The sequence below is a fragment of the Cetorhinus maximus genome, chromosome 6, assembly GCF_964194155.1.
Source record: "Cetorhinus maximus chromosome 6, sCetMax3.hap1.1, whole genome shotgun sequence".
Classification (NCBI taxonomy): domain Eukaryota; kingdom Metazoa; phylum Chordata; class Chondrichthyes; order Lamniformes; family Cetorhinidae; genus Cetorhinus; species Cetorhinus maximus.
The window spans coordinates 26,375,278-26,400,952 of record NC_135884.1 but is presented as its reverse complement, the minus strand read 5'-3'; the positions used below and the strand labels follow the sequence as shown (position 1 = coordinate 26,400,952).

Sequence of the window (25,675 nt, the reverse complement as noted above, 5' to 3'; positions counted from 1 at the left end):
GGAAAATTGAATTGGGTAATGATGTTCCAGAAATAACTTAACTGCCTAAGCCTAAAAGCTGAAAAGCTGACCATCCTGTTAAGTGCCAGCTTCTCATCAATAAGCTCCTTCAACAACTATTGTTACAGTTATCTCAACTTTCAACTGAAAATGGTCCATGTAACACAGATACCATAATACTCCTCACTGTATGATTATCTTTGATTAGTTTTAAATTTAAGTGCTGTTCTTAAATTCATCCAGAATTTCATTTCATTTTGAATCAACATTTTTCCAGGCTCTTCCCAAAAGAGACTAGTTCAGTTGAGTCTCACACTTCTGTTTCTAATAATCAGAGCAGTTTTTTTTTTAGGGAAAAAGCGCTTTAAACTTCAGATAATATTCCAAATATATACTTGCCAAGGAGTAATATACATTAAAGTAATATGTCTCATGGTCAAATCAAATGCTTCAGGGAGAATTTCATGGCAGTAAATCAGGCAGGCAGGGGTAGTTAGTAAGTGACAACCTGGAGAAGTCAGCATGTGTCCCTGTGAAATTTTAATGGTTGGCCCCAGTTATTCAGTGAGCTGCCAACACAAAAATGCCCCCAGTAGGCAGCTTGCCAATTAAGAGATGGGAAGTATGGCAGCGGTATAATAATTTAAAGTCTTTAGCAGCACATTAGAGTAAGTGGGTTCCTAGAGTAGGAAACAGAACCAAGCAAGATTGTGTAGCAGTAGGCAATACTAGTTCCAATAAGAACGCCAAGGTTTTCTGATGCTGTGATAATATCACTGTAAGTGATAGTCAACAAAGAGGTCTTTTTCCTTATACATAGTTGAGGGGTACCATGCAAATCAGTGCATGAGCATGGAATATGATGACAGAAAATGCCAACCATGGAACCTGACTGCAAGGCAGAAAGAAATTTAACGATTTGCAAAGGCGAGCCTCCGTTTTACATCTCTCACTCCCTCTGCAAAGTCCTGCAGGATCTTACCATCGCCTCACTGGCCACACTTGCTGCTTTTTCATGCCATCATGCACAAATATATGTTAAAAGCCCTTGCCAAGGGCAGTTATTAGCACACTTCCACTCCTACTGCATGCAGAGCTGGGTCTCACTGGGAAGGAGACAACTAGAACAAGGTATGATCCTAACACTCAGAGGACGTTCAGCCATTCTAACACACTGACACCAAAGGAAAAAGGTTGCAATCAACACTATTGGAAGACAAAGAGCACAGCGTCAAAGATGGTCAGGTTGGAGGCAATGCCCAGCAGAGTGTATCAGAATCTTTGCTTTCTTTTCTCTTTCTACTTAACAATCTCACCCACATTCAGCATGGTAGCCTACTCACCTGCTAGTGCTTACTCTTCCAACTAGATGCAAACTTTCCTTTCTCTCCCTTTTCCAAGGTCTAGAAACACAACCATTCCAATCACAGAGATGGAGTAGGACTGTCCTCCAAAAGATGCTCTGTTGCTCACTCTAATCCTTTCAAATCTAAGCACAGAAAATTGCACCTTGCAGGGCATAGCATGTTACAGAGGTCTGCACTGGATGATTCACCGAGAACAAATAATCAGGAGCAGCTAATGCTGGCAAAAAGGATCCAGAAAAAGAAAGTCAAATCACATCCCAGCCCCACTAAAAGTTACAGAAATGCAGACTTTAGGGCCATAGTCCTTAAGAAAGATGGTTTCTGTGCATCAGAAGTTGAAACTTCCTCACCATCTTCTACATACCTGTATCCTCTCCCTCATCAAGCTGACAGCCTTCCTCCAATGGTCATTCCATGCCTTGTTGGCACCGCAAATACAGCAAAACACTGTTCCACGGCTGTTGGTTGAGGAATCCAATGGTCTACTCAGCAAGGGCTCAAGTTAACTCAACGTATCAAACCGTGTTTCTAAGAAGCTGTGAGCCAAGCGAGCAGGAGATAGTTTCTGTCTCCTAGCAGTCAACATCTGATTTGATGTGCAGGAGGAAAAGATTGGCAAAACATAAGTGTCAAGGCACAGACCTACATGATCCACTGTTAGTGATCACACCCCAGTTACACATCAATGCAGTGGAAGCCCTCACTAGGCTATGGGGTCAAGTGAAGAAGCCCATGGGGTGACCAGGGTGCAGCTAATAACACCTAACCTTAGGGAGCTCTAGCAATCTGCTCAAAACCCTTCAGCCCTATCTTGCTACTTCTGGAAGTCCATTGTGAAAATGACTAACTTTGTCACCTGGCAAACAAGGCATCAATCACTTGCTTAATGCAACATTACTGACTTTGATATTCCCTATGGAAGCCTTGAAAGAGCCGGAAGCAGGGAGGCAAAAGATTCAGTGATCTTGACTGCAACTGATAATGATAACAATAACACATAACAAGTTGGGACAATTGATTGCATGTCTTACTGCTGGAGAGGACAACTCTGTTCCCATGGCAAGAAGAATTTTTGGAGCACATCTCATTCTATTAGGGCTGTAGCTGATGAAGACATATTTGGCTCGATTATTTGCTATTTCTCCTCCTGCCGGAGTGAGAGCCATTGGAGGACCTCCATGAATAAAAAAGCATGAAGTTAAAAGTATTTTGACAGCTTAGACCGCTCTACAGCAGCTACACAAGTACACTGAAATGTTCTAAGGTGAACTCTTTAAAATTGCCAATGCAACATCTCAAAATTTTCTGAAGCTTTACTTGAAAGCAGCCAGGGATGTTTTTAAATAAATATCATGGAAATGGTCACCTGTCCAACTTGTACCATTCATTGCCGTCAGGCAGGAGTAGTGAATGGTGATAGCAATGAGGCATAGACGAAAAATGGCCATGACGGTCCCAAATGCCTCACTTGACTCCTATGTACAGTCAATTTGCATATGTATGAGCCACCCACGTTTTGTGCAGGAGCTGTGGCTGGCTGGAGATCCACCCGAAAATCAACATGGACGTAAACTCACTGGCAAGCTGACATTTCAGCAAGTCCAGGAATTCTGATTCTGCTACCAGCCCATTTTTGAGCAGTTGATTGAGGCATATGAAATCCTTTCCCTTATTAGCCAAAGCATAGAATATGAGCAGGGAAGTTATGCTGGAACGATATGAAACATTAGTTAGGCCACAACAGGGCAATAGCAACATGAAAATCACTCCCTTTCTGTGAAAAGGTCAATGTTGCACCAAAATCCTTTTTTATGGTCCAATATGAGACTTGCTGATTGCTTGGTGATTTTAGCAAATTTTACAATACCAACAGAAATGCTGTCCTTCATTTCATGTGATTTATGCATAACTCCACTAGTCTCTGTCAGGCAAGTTCTTTTCCATTTATCAATCATCATTTCCTTTTCTATAGCCAAGCCAGGTTTCAATTTAACTAATCAGTAAAAAATAAATCAGCAACTGGCATTTTAACATTTTTTCCAGCAGCACAAATCACATGAGACACAGTCTATAAAAAATAGAATGAAGGTTCAGAGACATGAGGCAAAATACAATCATACTAACTGGAACCTAAAGACATTTAATTCATTAAGTACAAAAGAGGGTTCAGTGAACAAATTATTTAAAAATCAGGTTATTCACGGGCGGTGGACTAAACACTAATTAAGATGCTTATTTCTGTGTTCTCACCCACCCTTAAACATATCAAGGAATATTTTTAAAAGCAAAAACACATTAAAAAGCTCTCCAAGTCACTGCCCAATTGCACTGGTCATGGAAAATCTGAAGTTTGTTATTATGCAAACGACTGAGCAGAAACATGAGAAAATAAACACTTCCCAAAACTAGCAAAATCTTGGGTGCAATTTGCACCCAGAACAACGATTGTGCACAAAATGGAAACCACAGGCTATTAACATTTGGTCACCACTCTCAGCAAAAGCATGTTCAGTGTTACACTTGACATTAAATCATTGTACAGTACAGCAGCTTGGAAAGGTCAAACACGGCAAGGGATTACACAATAAATGGGCGAGTACTGAGAAGTGCAGTGGAAGCGAGGGGCCTTGGAGTGAATGCCCACAGATTCCTGAAGGTAGCAGGACAGGCTGATAAGGTGATTAAGGCATTTGAAATCCTTTTCCTTATTAGCCAAGGCACAGAATATATGAGCAGGGATGTTATCTAGAACTATATGAAATACTAGTTAGGCCACAACTTCAGTAATTTGTGAAGTTCTGGTCACCTCATTACAGAAAGGATGTAATTGCATTGGAGAGGGTACAGAGGAGATTTATGAGGGTGTTGCCAGGACAAGAAAATTGCGGCTTTGAGGAAAGATTAGATAGGCTGGGGTTGTTCTCCTTGGAACAGAGGAGGCTGAGGGGAGATTTGATTGAGGTGTACAAGGCTGTGAGGTGCCTAGATAGAGTGGATGGGAAGGGCATATTTACCTTAGCAAAGAGTTCAGTGACTAGGGGGCCTAGATTTAAAGTGATTGGGAGAAAGATTAGAGTGGTGGTGAGGAAAGATTTTTTCGCCCAGACGGTTGTAGGGGTTTGGAAATCATTGCCTGAAAGGGTAGTGGAGGCAGAAACCCTCAACTCATTTAAAAAGGTGTCTGGATATGCACCTCAAGTGTCGTAACCTGCAGAGCTATGGGCCAAATGCTGGAAAGTGGGGTTAGACTGGGTGGCTCATTTTTTGGCCGGTGCAGACCCAACGAGCCAAGTGGCCTTTTTCTACGCCGCAAAATTTCTATGATTCTATACTGTTTATTTTCCCATTCACAATAATATGCTTTATGAAGAAATAATTATTACAATGAAGTATTGGTTTATTCTTTTCATCACACAAGGAAAACAAAAACTTAGCAAAATGGTCTTTTCTGGTGGGCTCACTGGTAAGCACTCGCCAAACGTGCAAATGTGCCAAAGTGATACACAGGCCAATAAATCCTAGGTTTAAATCCTTACTTGTGCTGAGTTTCCTGATCTTAACTACAAATGATAGGGGTGCTGTAACTGGCTTGTGTCTCTCTAGGTAGCTGGGACATAGTCATCTATTGCCCGCACTGGACAGCTGTCCAGTACGTCCTGTCATAAAAGACATTCATATAGTGCCTTGATATATCTCAAAGCACTTCACAGGAATTACATTGAAAGAGAACATGACTGATAATTTGCACTCATCTCAATCCCTTAAAAAGCAACGAAATGAATGACCAGTTAATCTACTTTTCATTACAGCAACTGTGGGAGCAATATTGGTCAGGATACTGGGAGAACCCCCTGCTCTTATGAGGAACTTTAAAGTTCACCTAAACAACAAAACTAAAATCTCTTCACCAGGAGGGCTGGATACTTAACAAATGAAGTATAGACAACATATATTTGCAAGTATTTCGCACCTTTAACATAATGAAACATCTCAAAGGACTTCACAGGAACATTATGGAACCAAGTATGACACTTCCAAACCACATGAGGAGATATTAGGTTAGATGACCAAAAGCTTGGTCAAAGAGGTAGATTTTAAGAAAATTCTTAAAGGGGGAAAGCGAAGCAGAGAGGTGGAGAGATATGGGGAAAGTATTCCAGAGCTTGGGGCCGTGGCAACTGAAGCATGGCCACCAATGATGGGGCAATTATAATTGGGGCAACAAAAGTGGCCAGAGTTAGAGGAGTGCTAGAGGAGATTATGGAGGTAGGGAGGGTGAAGGCTCTAGAGGGATTTGAAAACAAGGATGAGAATTTTAAAATCAAGGTGCTGCTTGACCAGGAACAAATGTAGGGCAGCAAACACAGGGGCGACAGAGACACAAGATTTGCTGCGAGTTAAGAAACAGGCAGCAGAGTTATGGACAATCTCAAGTTTATGGAGGATAGAACGTGGGAGGCCAGCCAACAGTACTTTGTAATAGCCAAGTCTGGAGGTGACAAAGGCATAAGGGTTTCAGCAGCAGATGAGCTGAGACAGGCAAAGATCTGGAGGTGAAAATAGGCAGTCTTAGTGGTGAGCTTCTGACCTCATTCCTGCCACCTCCAGGCTAAGTGTGACACCAAGGCTGCAAACAAACTGGCTTAACCTCAGGCTGTTGCCAGCAAGAGGGATGGGGTTAATAGTTAGGGAATGGAATTTGGAACAAGGACCAAAAACAATAGCTGCCGTCTTCCCAATATTTAATTGGAGGAAACTTCTGCTCATCTGCTACTGGATATTGAATAAGCAGCCAAATAATTTAGCAACGGGGAGGATGTGAGAGCGGTCATGGTGAGCTAGAGCAAGATGTCATTAGCGTTTGCATGAAAATTAATGCTGTGCCTTCAGATGATGTTGCCGAGGGGCAGCATGCAAGTGAGAAATAGGAGAAGACCAATGCTGTCTTCTTGGGGATGCCAGAAGTTAAGGTACAGGAGCTGGAAGAGAAGCCACTGCAAGTGATTCTCTGGCTTTTACTGTTAGTACTGCACAAGAGTATCGGTCTTGAGACAACCAAGCCCTGGGGCCCACAAAATCTGCCTCAGGGAAAATAAGTAGACATCAAGCAAAGACAGAAATGGGTACAGGTGTGTTTTTCCAATGATCAAATTGCCTCTGTACCTTCATCACTTGTCCTCACATACATGAAATTGACACTTGAGCAAGAAGAACCATATCACTACATGAATCAGCCCCTTCAAGAGAGGATAGAATGCAGAGGTTTCTTTTTTAAACAGGAGAGTAAATTATATCTTATTTAAATGGAGCAATTTAATATTTTGCAGTTTTATGGTCAGTTTTATGTTTTGCAGCTAGTCTATGCTGGCCTAAGATATATAAATGCTGCAAAATTATCGAAAATAGTCTTCCATTCTTATATGTGCATTTCATTTTTGCTCCATTTCTAAGTAAATTAATGACAGATTCTATCAGCAGCCAGTATCCCCAATTATATTAATAATTCACAATTAAAGCAACTGCATCCTAACTAGAGTCGACCTTCCATTGTCAGTGTAAATCAACTAAAATATAGGCTCTGATAATCAGTTTTAATACAAGATAAACTGGACTTATTTCTGGCTTCAAAAAAAAAATCAAGGCAGGAAATGATTTGTTCTGCCCACTAAACCTGTTCCAGTTTGTCTGCCATGTATCACCCACAAAATGCAACTCGCACAAGTGCACTCTACAAACTATACAGTATAGTGCATTTGCTCCAAGATAGTAAATTAACTTGTAGCCATAGAATTGCTTTGTGAAAAGCTAACGATCTAAGTGGGACAGCTTCAAGGAAAATGGTTAAGACTCTGAAATTCAGTTTATTAAGGACTATGTTACAGAACTGAATAGCCTTGTGCCAGAATACATTGTAGTTAACCGACTGTTCCAAAGTTCAATGGTTCTGAAACTGTTGCACACCAGGCAATGAGGCCCAACCATAACTTTTCCAGTGTTTTAGCCCCTACATGCTGTCAATACTGCAAGCAAATCTGCAAATTTTAAAAAAAAAACTCTCCTTTTGCTTTTCTACCTTTCATTCCATCTTTGTCTCCAATATTTCCCTCATGGTGTCTTTCCTACTTTTGTTTATGCTTATCCTTTTTCATCGTCCTCCTTCCCTTGGTTTCTCGCGCTCTCCTTTCTCTCCCTACCCTATTTTCCTTTCATCCCTTCTCTCCACTACTTTAGTCTTCCATTTACCTCCATTATTTTACTTTGACCTTTGTCTCAGCAATGAATTTCCTTTCCCCTCCCCCTCACACATTTCTTGCAACGCTCATGGTGCGTGGAAAGAAATTGAAGTGAAGTGACTTTGGGTGGGGGACCAATGACAGAAGTATTAGCAGCAGGTAGAGAGTAGCAGTTGCAGTTGACCAGAAAGCAGCAACAGATCACAAGGGCTGGTGGGTATCTCATTATGCTCCTACCTCAGTAGGTCACATAAAACGGAGCTTAAAATTTAAGGACCAGTACCCTAATAAGTCATATGCCAAATGTGATTCACACTATCAAGTTTAAAATAGAATGGTTCCTCTTTTTTTTCAGAACAGGAAGCATATTCATACCACACAATCCTCACAAACCACCTTTTCAAAGAGATCAGAAAAAGCTGCATGGAGGTGAAAAAAAAGTATCACATTATCACCAGAATGAGTCCACAATCCATATGTTATAATGTGTGCATTCAAAACAAATCTGACCTTTTTACTAAATAAAAGATAATTGTAGAGCATAACTTTATGTCCGAAATATAGCGCTGACCAATTCAAATGCAATTTTGTTGCTTATTACTTTCATTTCAGCCCAATAATGTTTGATTTATTACACAGTACAAGACAAATGGAAGGTATTAATTAAAATCTGATAGCAAAAATGGGGAAGAATGATATTTATTTTAAAAAGGTTTCAAGAAGCAGAACCAAGCAATTAATATTAACTTCTTCTTTCCAGAAAATTTAAATCTTCTGCAAAGCGTCTATTAGATTACAAAATAAAAATACAAAATTGATTCTGTTTTTTGGATTGAAGACAATACTGACCAACAGTAATGCCGGAATTTTCTGCTCCTGTTGGCAGCGGACGTCATGGCGGGCGGGCAGGGGGAAGAAGTCAGTGGGAGGGGCAGAAGTCAGTTTCATGCCAGCGTGAAATCACAGCGGGATCAGCCAGTGGTGTCTGCCATGGCGGATCTTGAAACCCAAAGGAGGCCAGTGTGAACCCAATGTGATCCCGTTAATGGGATGCAAAGTAAGGCCAAACCAGAATCATCCCCTCACACCCTATTTACTGTTATGCCAGCGGGAACACACCAGCTCTGGACAACATCTGGACAAGCGAGACTTGCAGAAGGCGGGACTTACTTTTATGGCCTTGCTCGGATCGCAGACATCTGAGGAGATGATGATGCTGGAGCTCTAGAGCTACCGGACCCTGGAAGAACGCATGCATCGCATGTTGGATGGATCCTCATGCACATGGCTCTGCCGAGAAGCAGCTCTTGGAAGGTAGGAGGTCTCCACACAGCAGCGTCAACTTCAGTGAGGCTCCTGAATTTCATGGACTTCGCCAAGGGCTGGGGGGCGGAGGAGGAGGATGGAGAACGGGTAGGAGTGGAGTGTCCAGGTGAATGTGCAAGGGAGAGGCACGTGAAGTCAATGTGAGCCTCTTGGAGAGCGAACTTAGGGTGGGCGAGATAGGATGGAATGGTGAATGTGAGAGGGGGCAGAGGGAGCCAGCAGGGTGGGAGGGTGAGGGTGTGTCATTCACCTGGACATCCTGGAGTGACAAGGGTTCGGGCTGTAGGACAATGATGGGGAGGTAGAAGGTGATACCAAGGGGGGTTTGACTGTGATGGGGGAAAAGGACGTGGGTGACTAGGGAGGGGGAAAGGACAGGGGAGCTAATCAAAAACTTAACGACTACCATGCTGTGCAAATCGAAAGTGAGCGGAGCCTCGTGTTGGACGGGAAAAGGTGCTGCGTGGGAGTGCGATCAATGGGTGGGCGGAGATGCAGGTCAGCTCAGATGGACAACTGAAAAAGAGAACCCCAGCAGCCAGCATTAAAATGCTCGGGACAGTGAGATGAGTGTGATGGATGAAGGCTCCACGCGTGTGGGAGAGGGCGTCCATGAGGCTCCGAAAGGCCATACCACACACACACGCACCCTCCAGAATCACTCGTATTCGGCTGCGTACAGCTGAACTGCTAGTGCGGGGGGGGGTTTAACGGATGCAGGGGGAGGACACACGAAGCCAAGAAATGAAGCTGAAAGAAAACATTACACATTTTTCACAAAGTGAATATATTCAGATTATAAAAAAGTGACAAAATGTGTTCACCTGTTCAACCACTTGTGGTCAGAATTTCTCAACTTTTCTAGGCCTACCACTTCTTCTAGGTGCTGCCCTGACATCCGCAGCAGGGGTGGAGGCAGCCTGTGCAATTGTTGGCCCTGTTGCCTCTGATGGCTTCGGCATGGATACTCTGGAGAGCCTTGAGGGCCCCGGCTTGCTCTGGTTGTCTTTCTGTGGGGTCAGCTGCTCCCTCTGCAGTGACAGAGGACGAGGTTGAGGGGTCACAGGCAAAGGGGACTCGGAGGGAGCGGACAGCCTGAGATTCCTGACTGGATGACCCAGGGGTGTCCAGCTGCCGCTCCTCCTCTCTTTTGGGTGCCCAAGGGCCCCGGCCTGACTCTGAGTGGAAGGAGCACCTGGAGGGACATTGGGTACCCAGTTTCTTCCTCACGTTGCCACTGCAGGAACTCACTCACGGATACCATGATGGAGAGCACTGCATCTCTGCATTCTGCTGGACCATGGTCTCCATAGCGTCTGCCATCCTTCCCATGGAGACCTCTATGCATGCACACGTGGGCACCACTTCATCAGAGAGCAGGCAGACGCACTCCTCCAATGTGTGCGCCACTCTGTTGAAGGTTTATCAGCTCTGCATGATGTTCCCCCGCTTTCTGCTAACTCTCCACAATGAGCTGGAAGGCCGAATCAAGAGGCTCGTCATCTGACTTGGACCTCACAGATGCCTTTTCCCCAGCAGTCCTCCGGGTTTCAAGGAGCTTGGCTGAACCAGCCTCCTCCTGCTGCAGACTCGTGTCTGTGCAGTGACCAACAGATTGTGAACCTGAGCCTGCTCTATACCTAGGTCCCACCGAGATGTGTGTCTCTGAGCTAGTGGGGGGTGTGGCCAAGTGCTATGACAGGTCTTCCAGGCTGTTTATTCTCAGCTCTTCAATGGAAGAGGTTTCCTCTTGGCTGGAGGTGAGGACAGCTGAGGGACTGGCTGGCTGAGAGCGTCAGTCACTTGGCAGAGCTCCCTTAGAACCAAAGTAGAGATAATTAGTGCATGGCAGCAGAGTCAAAAACAGGAGAGAGAGCACTCACAGTTGCGTTGAGAGAGCGATGACGTGGTGCAGGATCCTCACGTGGGTGTTCGCCTCCGACCTCACCATCACCGCAGGCACAGTCCACACCCTCACCAGTCAGCGTGATGGCACACTCCTCAAAGTGAGTGAGGGGCTTAATGTCAGCCACTCCACTCCAGTCTGGGACCTCTCCCTCTTGTTGAGAGCCAGCTTCTTGTGCATGAAAACAGATGGGTATAGTGTGTGCAGGACACATGCCACTGCGTGGAACGCGTGGTGAGTGAAGCCATGGACGCGATGAGGATGCGAGCTCCAGAGGACATCAGTCTGATGGTAATGTGTGGGTGTGTGTGAGAGTTAGTGGTGTTGTCCCTTGAGGTGTGAGAGCCCTGTGAATGTGAGACGGGTTTGGAAGTGTGTTGACAGTGATGAGGTGGTTTACTTACCCTGGCGCAACAGATGAGAGCATTCACCCTCTTTCTGCACTGGATGGCTGACCTCCTCTGTGCTCCGCTGGCACTGACCACCGCTGCCATTGCCTCCCAGGCCGGATTGGTGACTCTGGTGGACCTCCTGCAGCCAGAGTGGGGCTAGAGGGCTTTGTGGCGGCCTTACACTGCACGCAGCACGCGTCCCAGAGAGAGGGCTGCTGCCACCTTTGCTTTCGGAGCCATCTGTGGCCTGGAGCAGTCCTGGTCTATAGACATGAAGTAGGCTGCACCTTGGTGCACTTTAAAATTGGCACCTGGAACAAGGAAACAGTGAGGTTACAGCGCGGCAGACAAATCCGAGCCTGCCCGCCAGTGATCCAATGTGTTTCCTGTGAATACATTATTAATCAGGCGGGACATGCCAGGAAGGGGACAATGTGGTGTGAAAATCCGCCATTGCAGCCGACAGGTAAAACGCCGTTTTTCATGCCCGCTACTACACTTAGTGAAAATCTGGGACGATTCCGCCCGAAGAGTTTTCGCTACAGTAGGTTTTATTTTTCAGAATCCAGATTCTCCTGCCATCCTGTAAACATTAAAGCAGAATAAAAACTGAACACAAAAGGACACCTTTTAAAAAGATTTTGATCTTCATAAATATTTAACCTCTCTACTGATGTAACCTAATAGTTTTCCTCAGTTGCTTAAAGATTTTGGCAGATGATAAACATATGATTTAATGAACTGGGTATTGATTGCTTCAGATTAATTCAATGAATAGATTTACATCTATCCAGAGTTGGGGATCAAGAAGAAAACAAATCACCTTGAGTTTATTGAGGTACCGCCTTGAGTGTACTACTAACAAGTCATCTTCCTGCGCTTCCCGGGCTTTAACAATGGTCTCATCGTTTATCATCTTCTCTTCTAAAAGTGAGCAAATACAAGAGAAATAAAAGGCCATGATTCGCAAAGGCAGCTATATTTTCAAACTCAAAAACATCAACTCGAAGCATCAACTCTTTTCTTCTCCGCCGATGCTGCCAGACCTGCTGAGTTTTTCCAGGTAATTCTGTTTTTGTTTTGGATTTCCAGCATCCGCAGTAGTTTTTTGTTTTTATATTTTCAAACTACTGTTTTTACCAAAACTTTTCTTAAAATTGCCCCTAGCAAGATATTAAACATCGCACTTTTTTCCCCAGGATTTGAGAACAATAGATACTCAAGTTCATGAACATCGAATTCCCTAAGCTCTGAACATATAAGCATCATTTCTGCAAAATAATTAGACAAGCAAAATGCCATTTATGAGCATAGTGGTTAATTAAAACTTCTTTGACCTGTAAACATTCAAATAATCAAACAGGTAAAAAAAAAAATATTTTTTTTAAAAAGACACACCTTTCAAAAAGTGGACAATTTTCCCCCACTTTCCCGAATCAAAAGGATGAAGCTTTTCCAGGCCCAGGAACGAGATATTATAGTCAGGAGAATACACTATAGGCCATTGCGTTGATAGAAGATCAATGTACAGGGTGGTATTGTGTAGCCTTCAAATGAACAACAAACATTTAAAGAATTTTAATAGAACCATAGAATCAAAATCACAGTGGTCAAATATTGTGCCCGTGCCACTGCCATGGATAGAGCATCGCAACTGGAACTCAAAGCAAAGATAGATTGAATAGGCACTGGTGTTGCTATTTAATGTAATGTAGCAAAGACAGTATGAAGTAATGAATACCACATTTAGCCTCATTCATATCCTATTGAAATATGATATAATGACAGATATAGCTCAAGACACTGAAAAATAGTATCTGCAACTTACAGGTGGCCTTTCTTTCTGCTTTCTTGCTCTGACATCTTCTTTCTTACATGTTCGTTTCGGCTATCAGTCCTGGAGAAGACATAACAATTAATATTCCCTCAAAAATTCCTACAATCTTTCCACAATTTAACAGAACTGTGTTAAGTGACCTGTTGATCTTTTGCTGCATTTTTCACAATAAAAATAAGTACTGTGCCTCCCTGCTTCTTTCCCACTGTAATACTTTTTTAAATAAGATTTTAAACAAGACAGTGTGCCCTCTCACATGATTAAAAGATCCCATGACCTCTGTGTCCTGGCATACATTCACCCTTTACAAAACCGGAAAACAGATCATCTGCTCAATGACTATATTAACACTGTGGGATTTTGCTGTATGTAAATACAAACATACAAAAAAGTGACAGGCAGAAGGCCAGCTGGCCCATCATGCCTAGCTCATCATGATGGCTCAACCATTGAGGCTAAACAGACCTCCACTTTCCCTTTCCCACCAGCCCCTGTCCCCAACACGATTCCCTAGGAGTAACAAAAAACAAGCAGAAAATTGGCTGCAGCGTTTGCTACAGTGGATGACACCTCAGGAGCAATTAATTGGCTATGAAGCACTTTGCAATCTCCTGAGGTTATTGAAGGCTATGAAAATGCAAGGTTGTATAACACATTCACACACTGCTCTTGCTCTCGTGCTCCTGTGGTTATATCGGTACATATGTCCTTTCACTAACCACCATCTTTCTCAGGTCTTTCTATCCCTCATTGTGTAAAGCCCAGCAACAGTCTTTCCTGTTCCCTGCAGTGTCCTTTCATACGAACAATTTCTAATAATCTCTCTTTCCTGTATCCCTCAACCTTAATCTCGCGACAAGCTTTTCCTTTCTCACTCCATACACTAAGATATCTCCCTCTCTTAGCCCCTGCTAAGAGTCTTAATCACTTTCTATCCCTCACTGGCTGCTTATTAATACCAAACTCAACTGCTTATCAGCCTCGCTGTTCTGTTCACTGCTCACCAAATAGTGTAAACAGTGCCAGAGCATGCACTGCTTTGCAATGGACAGGTACATTACACTATGCAAATACAATATTGGTAGATGTCCTGTTAAGACCAGAAAGTATTTGTTGCTATGCACAATTGACATGATTAATAATTCCACTTAAGAGGTCAGACAGGAAAACAAAACCCCAGCTTTGTTTAACTGACAGGTCAATTATCAGTTAGAGGGAGTCTGGAACCCAGTAAGGAGATGGAAAAAAATTCCTTAAAAGATTGAGCATTTCTACATTTACAACTTGCTTGGAGTTCATCAGTTGTTTGGTTTGTTTTAATTTACTTAACCATGATATACTAAAACTCCTAAGAATGTAAATCAAGGCTGAAATAGAAAAATGCATCTTTAAGAATAATAGAGAAAGATAAAATGAAGTGTTACACAAATGTGCCACATGAAGCACGTGATAGCATGCATTATACAGAACATACTTAAGAAATGTTGCATTGCTTCTAAAGAATTTAGAGGATATGCAGTTTTATCTCAGGTATCATACATCAGGGTCAGTGATCTACAGCTATTAAATTATTGTAGAAACATCTGAGTTATTTACTAGTTTGAAATCCATGCTTGTGTCCATCATTCTATGAAAACCGTAAAATAATTGACATGTTTGACTGGAGATAGGTAGCAAAACACCTGTGTCGTATAAAAACAGAAAACGCTGGAAAAACTCAGCAGGTCTGAAGAAGAGTCATACAGACTCAAAACGTTAACTCTGTCTTTCTCTCCACAGATACTGTTAGACCTGCTGAGTTTTTCCAACATTTTCTGTTTTTATTTCAGATTGCAGTATTTTGCTTTTATCACCTGTGTAGTATATTGGGCAATGGAGATAAGTCCCTATTAGGTTGTTAATGACACCATTTTTAAAATATTTGTTCATGGAATATGGGCATTGATGGCTAGGCCAGCACTTATTGCCCTAATTGCCCTAGAGAAGTTGGTGGTGTGCTGCCATCTGGAACCACTGCAGTCCATGTGTCATAGGAACTCATGGACTGCAGTGCTGCTAGGAAGGGATTTCTAGGATTTTGATCCAGTGACAGTGAAGGAACACTGATATAGTTCCAAGTCAGGATGATGTGTGACTTGGAGGGGAACTTGCAGGTGGTGCTGTTCCCAAGCATCTGCTGCACTTGTCCTTCTACGTGGTAGAGGTCACGGGTCTGGAAGGTGCTGTCAAAGGAGCCTTGGTGAGTTCCTGCAGTGCATCTTGTAGATGGTACACACTGCTGCCACTGTGCATCAGTGGTGGAGAGAGTGAATGTTTATTGTGGTGGATGGGGTGCCAATCAAGCAGGCTGCTTTGTCCTGAATGGTGTAAAGCTTCTTGAGCGTTGTGGGAGCTTCACTCATCCAGGCAAGTGGAGAGTATTCCATCACACTCCTGACTTGTGCCTTGTAGATGGTGGACAGGCTTTTGAGAGCCAGGAGGTGAGTTACTCACCGTAGGATTCCCAGCCTCTGACCTGCTCTTATAACCACAGTATAAGGACATGAGATGGGTTTTTACAACAATTGAAATGGTCATCAATCAGATTTTTTATTGAATTCAAATTTCACCATCTGCCATGGAGAACCTGGGTTTCTGGAATACTAGTCCAGTGACAATACCACTGCACCACCACCTCCCCCTAGCTGGTCTAGTTCTGTTTCTTGCCAATGGTAATCCCCCCCCCACCCCCCAGGATGTTGATAGTGGTGGATTCAGTGATGGTAATGCCAATGAATGTCATGGGGAGATGGTTAGAGTCTCTGTTGTTGGAGGTAATCATTGCCTGGTACTTGCATGGCACGAATGTTATTTCCCACTTATCAGATCAAGCCTCAATGTTGTTCAGGTCTTGCTGCATATGGACACAAACTGCTGCAGTATCGGAGGAGTCACAAATGATGCTGAGCACTGTGCAATCATCTGCAAACATCCATACTTCTGACCTTATGATGGAAGGTCTTTTTTCCATTCAGGAAAAAGCTGAAGATGGTTGGGCCGAGGACACTACCCGGAGGAACTCCTGCAGCAATGTCTGGAACTGAAATGACTGGCCTCCAAAATCACAACTGTCTTCCTATGTGCTATGTATGACTCCAACCAGTGGAGAGCTTTCCCCTCGATTCCCATTGACTCCAGTTTTGCTAGGGTTCCTTGATGCCACACTTGATCAAATGCTGCCTTGATGTCAAGGGCAGACACTCCCATCTCACCTCTGGAATTCAGCTCTTTTGTCCGTATTTGGACAAGGCTATAATGTGGTCAGGAGCTGAGTGGCCCTTGCGGAACCCAAACTGGGCATCAATGAGCAGGTTATTGCTGAGTAAACGCTGTTTAATAGCACAAACAACAACACTTGCCATCACTTTGCTGATGATTGAGTAGACTGATAAAGCAATAATTGGCTGGGTTGGATTTGTCCTGCTTTTTCTGGGCAGGACATATTTGGGCAATTTTCCACATAGCCGGGTAGATGCCAGTGTTCTAGCTGGAACATCCTGGTTAGGGGTGTGGCAAGTTCTGGAGCACAAGTGTTCAGTACTACTGCTGGAATGTTGTCAGGACCCATAGCCTTTGCAGTATCCAATGCCTTCAGCCACTTCTTGAAATTGGCTGGAGACTGGCGTCTGTGATGCTGGGAACCTCAGGAGGAGGCCAAGATGGATCATGCATTTGCCACTTATGGCTGAAGATAACTGCAAATGGTTCAGCCTTGTTATTGATTTCATTCTGTGGATTCTGATATTACAAATATAATTAAATTCTGGTCACCCCAAAATTATTTAATTCACAGCATCACAGTGCAGAAGAGGCGCACCGACACGTGAGAAACATCTGACCTACCTACCTAATCCCATTTACCAGCACTTGGCCCATAGCCTTGAATGTTATGACGTGCCAAGTGCTCATCCAGGTACTTTTTAAAAAGGATGTGAGGCAACCCACCTCCACCACCCTCCCAGGCAGTGCATTCCAGACCGTCACCACCCTCTGGGTAAAAATATTTTTCCTCACATCCCCCCCTAAATCTCCTGCCCCTCACCTTGAACTTATGCCCCCTTGTGACTGACCCTTCAACTAAGGGGAACAGCTGCTCCCTATCCACCCTGTCCATGCCCCTCATTATCTTGTACACCTCGATCAGGTCGCTCCTCAGTCTTCTCTGCTCCAACGAAAACAACCCAAGTCTATCCAACCTCTCTTCATAACTTAAATGTTTCATCCCAGGCAACATTCTGGTGAATCTCCTCTGCACCCTCTCCAGTGCAATCACATCCTTTCTATAATGTGGCGACCAGAACTGCAGACAGTACTCCAGCTGTGGCCTCTCCAAGGTTCTATACAACTCCAACATGACCTCCCTACTTTGGCTGCCTTTATCTAATTCTATGGCTTCAATATAATTTACTTTATAATTTACTTAATATTTAGAGCCAGAACTTCTGTAATTCTGTGGTTCTTGTATTACTCATTTAATTATGTGACTCTAGTATCATTTATTTAATTCACTGGCTTGATATCATTTCATTTTTATACTTTGTCGATTAGATTAATGTAAAACACAAATGAAATGGCATCAAAAGCTAAGTGAACAGCTAGCAAACTGCTAATGAGGAACTGCAAAAGACTTATGAAAACAACCAACCCAACTTGCCTGCCAATAAGAAAACTGAAAGAAACAAAGCAACCAAATCAGTCCACTTAGAACATGTTGGAATATTTTTTCCCCCTCTCAGTACCTGAAATTTCTAAAATCCAAACCAATATTTTGTACAACATAAAACATTTTCAAAATTACATATCACAACTATGATAAATTTCCGTCATTGAAGTGCCCCATGTTTGCTTTATCCTGATTACCTTGATTAGAGTGTTTACTTGAAGATTTCCACCTCATATGTGGACCATGGTCACTCAACTATAATAACGTAATAACTTTACTAAGCAAAGCTCATTTCTTGAATATTTTTCCATACATTTACCAATTTACTGTTCAGCAAGTTTACTCTGGTCAATTTATATCCCAGCCCTTCCACTCTGCCCTATTTAAATATACAACCTTAGTTTGCAACGCTCCCTTCTCCTTTTCACTGTATCAAACTCGATCATATTATGATCACTGTTTTAAGGTGTTCCTTGAACATCCAATTGCTAATTAATTCTATCTAGTTACTCTGTACTAAATCTGGTATAGCCGGTTCTCTTACTGGTTTTAAAATATTCTTTCAGAACACTGTCACAAGTACTTCCTAGAAATATGCTGCACTTCGAACTTGAGCTGTTTTGCTTCTCCCAGTGCATGTGAAAATTAAAACTACCCATACATGCAGGCAACAGGCTTCTCGGATCTCTACTTATACATACTGCCACCACAACACTATTATTAGGAGCTCTGTAGACAATTCAAAATCACATGGCACACTAGGAGGCCTGTGCTGGGACTTTGGAAGAGCCATCCAATTAGTCCCATTTTCCTGCTCTTTCCCCATAGCCTTCCAATTGTTTTTTTTCCCCTCTAAATGTAGATCTAATTCCTTTTGAAAGTTACTCATGAATCTGCTTCCACCATCCTTTGAGGCAGTGCATTCCAGAGTCTTGCATCCCCTACGGTTCCTTAATTCTATCCAGTGCTTCCATTGCCTGCTCACCTTACTGAAATCCCCTCTTCCTACTGCAACAATTTTGATTTTTATCAACATTGTTACTGCTTCTCAGTTCTCAGTTAATAACAACTTGCATTTATTGAGCCCTTTAATACAATAAACTTACCAAGAAACTTCACAGCAGCATCAAACAAAATCTGACACTGAGCCACACGAGAAGATATTAGGGCACATGACCAAAAGGTTGTTATGAGGTAGGTTTTAAAGAGCAACTTAAAGTGGGTGGGGGTGGGTGAAGGAAAGAGGGGGCAAGGGAGAGGCGTTTAGAAAGGAAATTCAAGAGTTTAGGGTCGAGGCAGCTGAAAGCATGGCCACCTATGGTGGAGCAATGAAGATCAGGGAAGCACAAGAGGCCACAATTGGAGAAATGCGGAGTTCGGGGAAGGTTGTGCGGCTAGGAGGAGGCTACAAAGATGGAGAGCGATAAGAAGGTCATCAAGGTATGAGAACAAGGCTGAGAATTTTAAAAATCAAGGCATTGCTGGGCCTTTCTAAAGATCTTATAGCCTGGAATATTTAGCTCCCTGGTTGTTCCCAAGTCTCTATAATAATAAATTACATCAAAATAAGCTGAATTCATTATTCCTTGCGCTACATGCATTTATTTATGTACAGAGCTCATATTTGGATAACTGTTTCGGCCCTGACAAATGGCTTGATGACGCTCTGGTCACACTTTCTGACTAAGCATACTTGTTCTGGATGCTCTTTGTGCATTGTTATACACGCAATTTAAACTGTTCTTATTTTTCATCACTCTTGCTTTACTTTTAAGTGTTTTATTCTTACTTTCTATAATCTTTTCTGTAGTACAGACTTTTGACAATACATTCATTCCACTGATCACTACCATCATCTCATCTTTTTCTAACTTCTACCAAACTGACTCTCCACACCTACACCTCCTCCTCCTTCATTGGTTTAAAGTGATTTACATCCACATATATGCTAATAGGTTTAGAAGCTGCCTGTGCCAGCACTGCTACCAGCATCATCTCACATGATATGTAAATGCCATATGAATTTACCAAATTTACAGAAGAAACAAACGCATTGGGCTACATTTTACACGCCCCTGCAGGGCATGTTTTCAGCAGGAGGGGGCAGACACGTAAAATAGGGCAAATGCCCACCCCACCACCTTCCCACCCACCCTCCGAACTCACCCCCATAATGCCAGATTGGAGGGGTGGGAAGATGGGTGAGCATTGCAATCAGCAGCCTGCCTGCCATATTTAAATAATTAGGGGTCAATTGAGCTTGTTAACAAGCCAAATGTGCCCAATAATACCCTGCCATGCCATTGAATAGTTGGCATGGGCAGTCAGGCAGGAGTGGGCAGGCTGCTTTTTTTTTTAAAAATCTTCAAAGCGCAGGAGGGTGCTATCTTTGTGAGGATCTCTTCAAACATCTGGGTGCAGCCCCCCTAGGACTGTAGTACTCCAACCCTTTCTGCCTAGCCACCTGCTCTAGAAAACACACCCCCCCCAGCCCCTCCCTAAACTAGCCAATCCCTCCCTGCCCAAGACCCTGGACTGACCTTGCTCCGGGATCTACGGGCTGCCTTCTTGTTCGTGGTTGTAGTCCCGGAAGCGCCCACCATTAAGCTCTTGAAGCTGCAGTCCTCACCTGGTCTGGCCTATATGTGAATCCAGGCCCACAGCAATGTGGTTGACTCTTAAATGCCATCTGAAATGGCCTAGCAAGCTACTCAGTTGTATCAAACCACGGCAAAGATTCAAATAAGGAATCTTTGGATGGACTACCCGGCGTCGACCTAGACACCGGAAACCACAACGGCAATCTCAGCCCTGTTGACCCTGCAAAGTCCTCCTTACTAACATCTGGGGGCTGGTGCCAAAATTGGGAGAGCTGTCTCACAGACTAGTCAAGCAACAGCCTGACATAGTCATACTCACAGAATCATATCTTACAGATAATGCCCCAGACACCACCATTACATCCCTGGATATGTCTTGCCCCACCGGCAGGACAGACCCAGCAGAGGTGGCGGCACAGTGGGATAGTCAGGAGGGAGTCCTCAACAATGACTCCGGACCACATGAAGTCTCATGGCATCAGGTCAAACATGGACAAGGTAACCTCCTGCTGATTACCACGTACCGCCCTCCCTTAGCTGATGAATCAGTGCTCCTCTATGTTGAACACCACTTGGAAGACACACTGAGGGTGGCACGGGTACAGAGTGCACCCTGGTATTGGACTTCAAAGTCCATCACCAAGAGTGGGTCTGTAGCACTACTACTGGCCAAGGTGGCTAAATCCGAAAGGACATAGCTGCTAGACTGGGTCCGCGCCAGGTGGTGAGGGAACCAACAAGAGGGAAAAACATACTTGACCTCATCCTCACCAACCTGCCTGCCGCAGATACATCTGTCCATGACAGTATCAGTAGGAGTGACCACCTCACAGTCATTGTGGATACGAAGTCCTGCCTTCACGTTGAGGATACCCTCCATTATGTTGTGCGGCACTACCATTGTGTGAAATGGGATAGATTTCGAACAGATCTAGCAACTCAAGACTGGGCATCCATGAGGCGCTGTGGGCCATCAGCATCAGCAGAATTGTACTCAAACACAATCTGTAACCTCATGGCCAGGCATATTCCCCACTCTACCATTACCACCAAGCCAGGGGATGAACCGTGGTTCAATGAAGAATGCAGGAGGGCATGCCAGGAGCAGCACCAGACATACCTAACAATGAGGTGTCAACCTGGTGAAGCTATAACACAGGACTACTTGCATGCCAAACAGCATAAGCAGCAAGTGATAGACAGAGCTAAGCGATCCCACAACCAACCGATCAGATCTAAGCTCTGCAGACCTGCCACATCCAGTCATGAATGGTGGTGGACAATTAAACAACTTACTGGAGGAGGAAGCTCCACAAACAACCCCATCCTCAATGTTGGGGGAGCCCAGCACATCAGTGCAAAAGATAAGGCTGAAGCATGTGCTACAATCTACAGTCAGAAGTGCCAAGTGGATGATCCAACTTGGCTTCCTCCGGAGGTCCCCAGCATCACACATGCCAGATTTCAGCCAATTCGATTAGTTCCACGTGATATCAAGAAATGGCTGAAGGCACTGGATACTGCAAAGGCTATGGGCCCTGACAATATTCTGGCAATAGTACTGACTTGTGCGTCAGAACTTGCCACGCCCCTAGGCAAGCTGTTCCAGTACAGCTACAACACTGGCATTTACCTGGCTTTGTGGAAAATTGCCCAGGTTTGTCCTGTACATAAAATCCAACCCGACCAATTACCACCCCATCAGTCTACTCTCTGTCACCAGTAAAGTAATGGAAGGGGTCATCAACAGTGCTATCAAGCGGCACTTGCTCAGCAATAACCTGCTCACCGACGTCCAGTTTGGGTTCGGCCAGGACCACTCAGCTCCTGATCTCATTACAGCCTTGTTTTAAACATGGACAAAAGAGCTGAACTCCCGATGTGCGGTGCGAGTGACTGCCCTTGACACCAAGGCTGCTTTTGACCAAGTGTGGCATCAAGGAGCCCGAGCAAAACTGGAGTCAATGGGAATCAGGGGGAAAATTCTCCGCTGGTTGGAGTCATACCTTGCACAAAGGAAGATGGTTGTGGTTGTTGGAAGTCAGTCATCTCCTCTTCAGGACATCACTGCAGGAGTTCCTCAGGGTAGTGTCCTTGGCCCAACCATCTTCAGCCGTTTCATCAATGACCTTCCTTCCATCATGAGGTCAGAAGTGGGGATCTTCACTGATGATTGCACAATGTTCAGCACCATTCTCGACTCCTCAGATACTGTAGCAATCCATGTCCAAATGCAGCAAGACCTGGACAATATCCAGGCTTGGGCTGACATGTGGCAAGTAACATTCGCGCCACACAAGGACCATCTCCAACAAGAGAGAATCTAACTGTCACCCCTTGACATTCAATGGCATTACCATCACTGAATCCCCCACTATCAACATCCTGGGGGTTACCATTGACCAGAAACTGAACTGGACTAGCCATAAAAATACCGTGGCTACAAGAGCAGGTCAGAGGCTAGGAATCCTGGAGCGAGTAATTGGCCTCCTGACTTTCCAAAGCCTGTCGATGATCTACAAGTCAGGATTGTGATGGAATACTTCCCACTTGCCTGGATGAGTGCAACTCCAAAACACTCAAGAAGCTTGACATCATCCAGGGCAAAGCAGCCCACTTGATTGGCACCACATCCACAAACATTCACTCCCTCCACCACCGACACACAGTGGCAGCAGTGTTTTACCATCTACAAGATGCACTATTCACCAAGGCTCTTTAGACAGCACCTTCCAAACCCACGGCCAGTACTAACTAGAAGGACAAGGACAGCAGATAGTTGGGAACACCACCACCTGCGAGTTCCCCTCCAAGTCACTCACCATCCTGACTTAGAAATATAACACTGTTCCTTCGCTGCCACTGGATCAAAATCTTGGAACTCCCTTCCTAACAGCACTGTGGGTGTACCTACACCACATCAACTGCAGCAATTCAACAAGGCAGCTCACCACCACCTTCTCAAGGGCAACTAGGAATGGGCAATAAATGCTGGCCCAGCCAGCAAAATGAATGAATGAATAAAACAATTAGTTTGAGGGTGACAAATTTGGTCTGAAACTGGGGTCTTAAACTTAAACAAAGGTAGTTATTAAGGCATGAAGTTGGCTAAAGTGGACTGGGGAAATAGGTTAAAGTGTAAAACGGTAAATAAGGAGTTCCAGACATTTAGGGAGATGTTTCATAATTCTCAAAGATATATTCCATTGAGGTTGATTCCTGGGATGAAGGCTTGTCTAATGAGGAAAGGTTGACCATTTTGGGCCTTTATTCATTGGAGTTTAGAAGAATGAGAGATGATGTTGAAACATAAAAGATTCTGAGGGGACTTGATTATTGAGAGGATATTGCCCCTCATGGGAGGGGGTAGAGGAATGGGGGTCTAGAACTAGGAGGCATAGTTTCAGAATAATTTCATTATTTAAAATGGAAATGGGGAGAATCTCTTCTCTCAGGGGGTCCTGAATCTTTGTAATTCTCTACTCCGAGAACCGTGGAGGCTAATATATTGAAGCAGAATGAGAGAAAAGATGCAAGGCTGTGATCGGTAGATTATTGAATTATGGGGAACAAATAGGAAAGTGGAGTTGAGGTCAAGATCAGGTTAGCCAACATCTCACTGAATAGCGGAGCAGACTCTAGGCGCTGCGTGGCCTCCTCCTGCCTCTTATGTTCTTACCTTCTGAGGCACAGAAGTTAATAAAGGTTATCGTTTCTCGTTGAATCGGGTCCTGCTCAGTCCTACATGGGCACCCCCACCCCAAAAAAAACAAAAAATTGCTACAAAAACCACAGGTCCCAAAATGAATTGCAAATGCAGTCCCCTGTGCACAAGCTGAACGCTTCCGTCCAGAATCTAAAATAAATAACACACAAGCGATCTACATAAAACTGAAGTCACTTGGAAGTGCAGAGTTAGCACGTTACCTGTCAACAGCGCGCGCTGACAGTCACAACAACCCTCAACCAGGGGGAGGAAAACTCCGCGCTTGGGGCCCGACTGTCTTCAAATTCCAGCGGATAGGGAGAGACTCGGGGCTGGCAGAAGCTCAGTCCAGCTTCCCTTCCTCGCGGACCCCCCTCCCTCCCCTACCTGCAAGCGCAGAGGAATTTGCGCGTTAAATACCGGTTCCTACAATATCACCTCTGAAAGGTCATATTCGATTGTTCTGGCCCTTAAAAGTGAAGCCTCTGCTGTAAATAAGCTGACGGGCCACGGCCGCTCCCTCATCACGCACCGTCTCACGCCGATTGTGCGCAGAGCCAAACGTCACCGGGGCAACGCCAAGAGTTTACGCCGCTTCTGCCGCCTCCATTCCGCTTCGTGACTGCTTCCTTCGGACGAGACCATGGGGCTGGCCTCGCGGATTAATTGCCTCAAACGCCAAGGGAGCACGAAAACAAAAAAAAAACACAAACTGCGGATGCTGGAAAATCCAAAACAAAAACAGAATCACCTGGAAAAAAAACTCAGCGGGTCTGGCAGCCTCGGCGGAGAAGAACAAAGTTGACGTTTCGAGTCCTTCTTACAGAACTAGACCGCTTGGAGCATCATTTAGTGAACTTGAGACGTTATCCGAGCGCAAGCTAGGGTACCGTGTGCTGTAGGTAACCGAAGGCAGCATTTCATGATTCTGGACACGTCCAGAAATAACCACAATCAAACATGTTAAGATGGACCAGCGGCTCTCAGGCTGTCTTGCACCAGTGGGTTTGGCACCGCTTTAATAACTGGAGCCAAAGTAAGATCTAAGTTCACCTATTAGCTGACAGCAAACAAACTTCCTGCAACAGATAAAATGCAAATTGTTGCATATTTTAATTAATATACATAGCTCAGAGTTGCATTCTTCCACTGATTTACAGAATTTGCTTAATACATAAGTAAGTTCTTTCACAGCCCCCCCCCAATGCCTAATTCCCAGCTCTTTATATCAAACCTTGGTGCTGCACGATTATAAAATAGTTTTCTCCGCTCCTCATTACCCACAGCGGATGTGTAACTCTCACTGAAACCAATATTATTGTAGCATTGCCCCCCCAGGCAAAGTTTTCTTTACAGCCAATAGCCTAGATCTCAATAGATAGGTGGTCTGAGGAGGCGGTGGCATAGTGGTCTTATCAACGCTAATCTAGCGATTCCGGGTAATTTTCTGGGGGCCTGGGTTTGAATCCTATCATAGTAGAATTTGAATTCAATTAAAAGTCTGATGGCCATAAAAGCTGATGGTAGTAAAAAACCTACCTGGTTCACTAATGTCCTTTATTGTCACTCACACTTTATTTTTGATTTTGTAATCATTTTGAGTAAC

The 25,675-nt window shown here is 44.1% G+C and overlaps 1 protein-coding gene across 2 annotated transcripts in view; it reads right to left on the bottom strand.

Annotated features, from left to right (window-relative positions):
- hdac11 (histone deacetylase 11) overlaps positions 1-24,622 on the bottom strand; it is a 120,723-nt gene extending 96,101 nt beyond the window's left edge. The window contains exons 1-4 of one of the 2 annotated variants that reach the window (XM_078543462.1): positions 24,508-24,622; positions 13,053-13,121; positions 12,623-12,771; positions 12,048-12,148 (exon numbers count right to left, since the gene is read on the bottom strand). In XM_078543462.1, the coding sequence (XP_078399588.1) occupies positions 12,048-12,148; positions 12,623-12,771; positions 13,053-13,121; positions 24,508-24,521 (333 nt within the window). In that variant the 5' untranslated portion in view covers positions 24,522-24,622. Of the gene's footprint in view, positions 1-12,047; positions 12,149-12,622; positions 12,772-13,052; positions 13,122-24,290; positions 24,432-24,507 lie in introns of those variants that run through there. The other variant, XM_078543463.1, reaches the window with a different exon arrangement.
- Between the last annotated feature and the right edge of the window lie 1,053 nt (positions 24,623-25,675).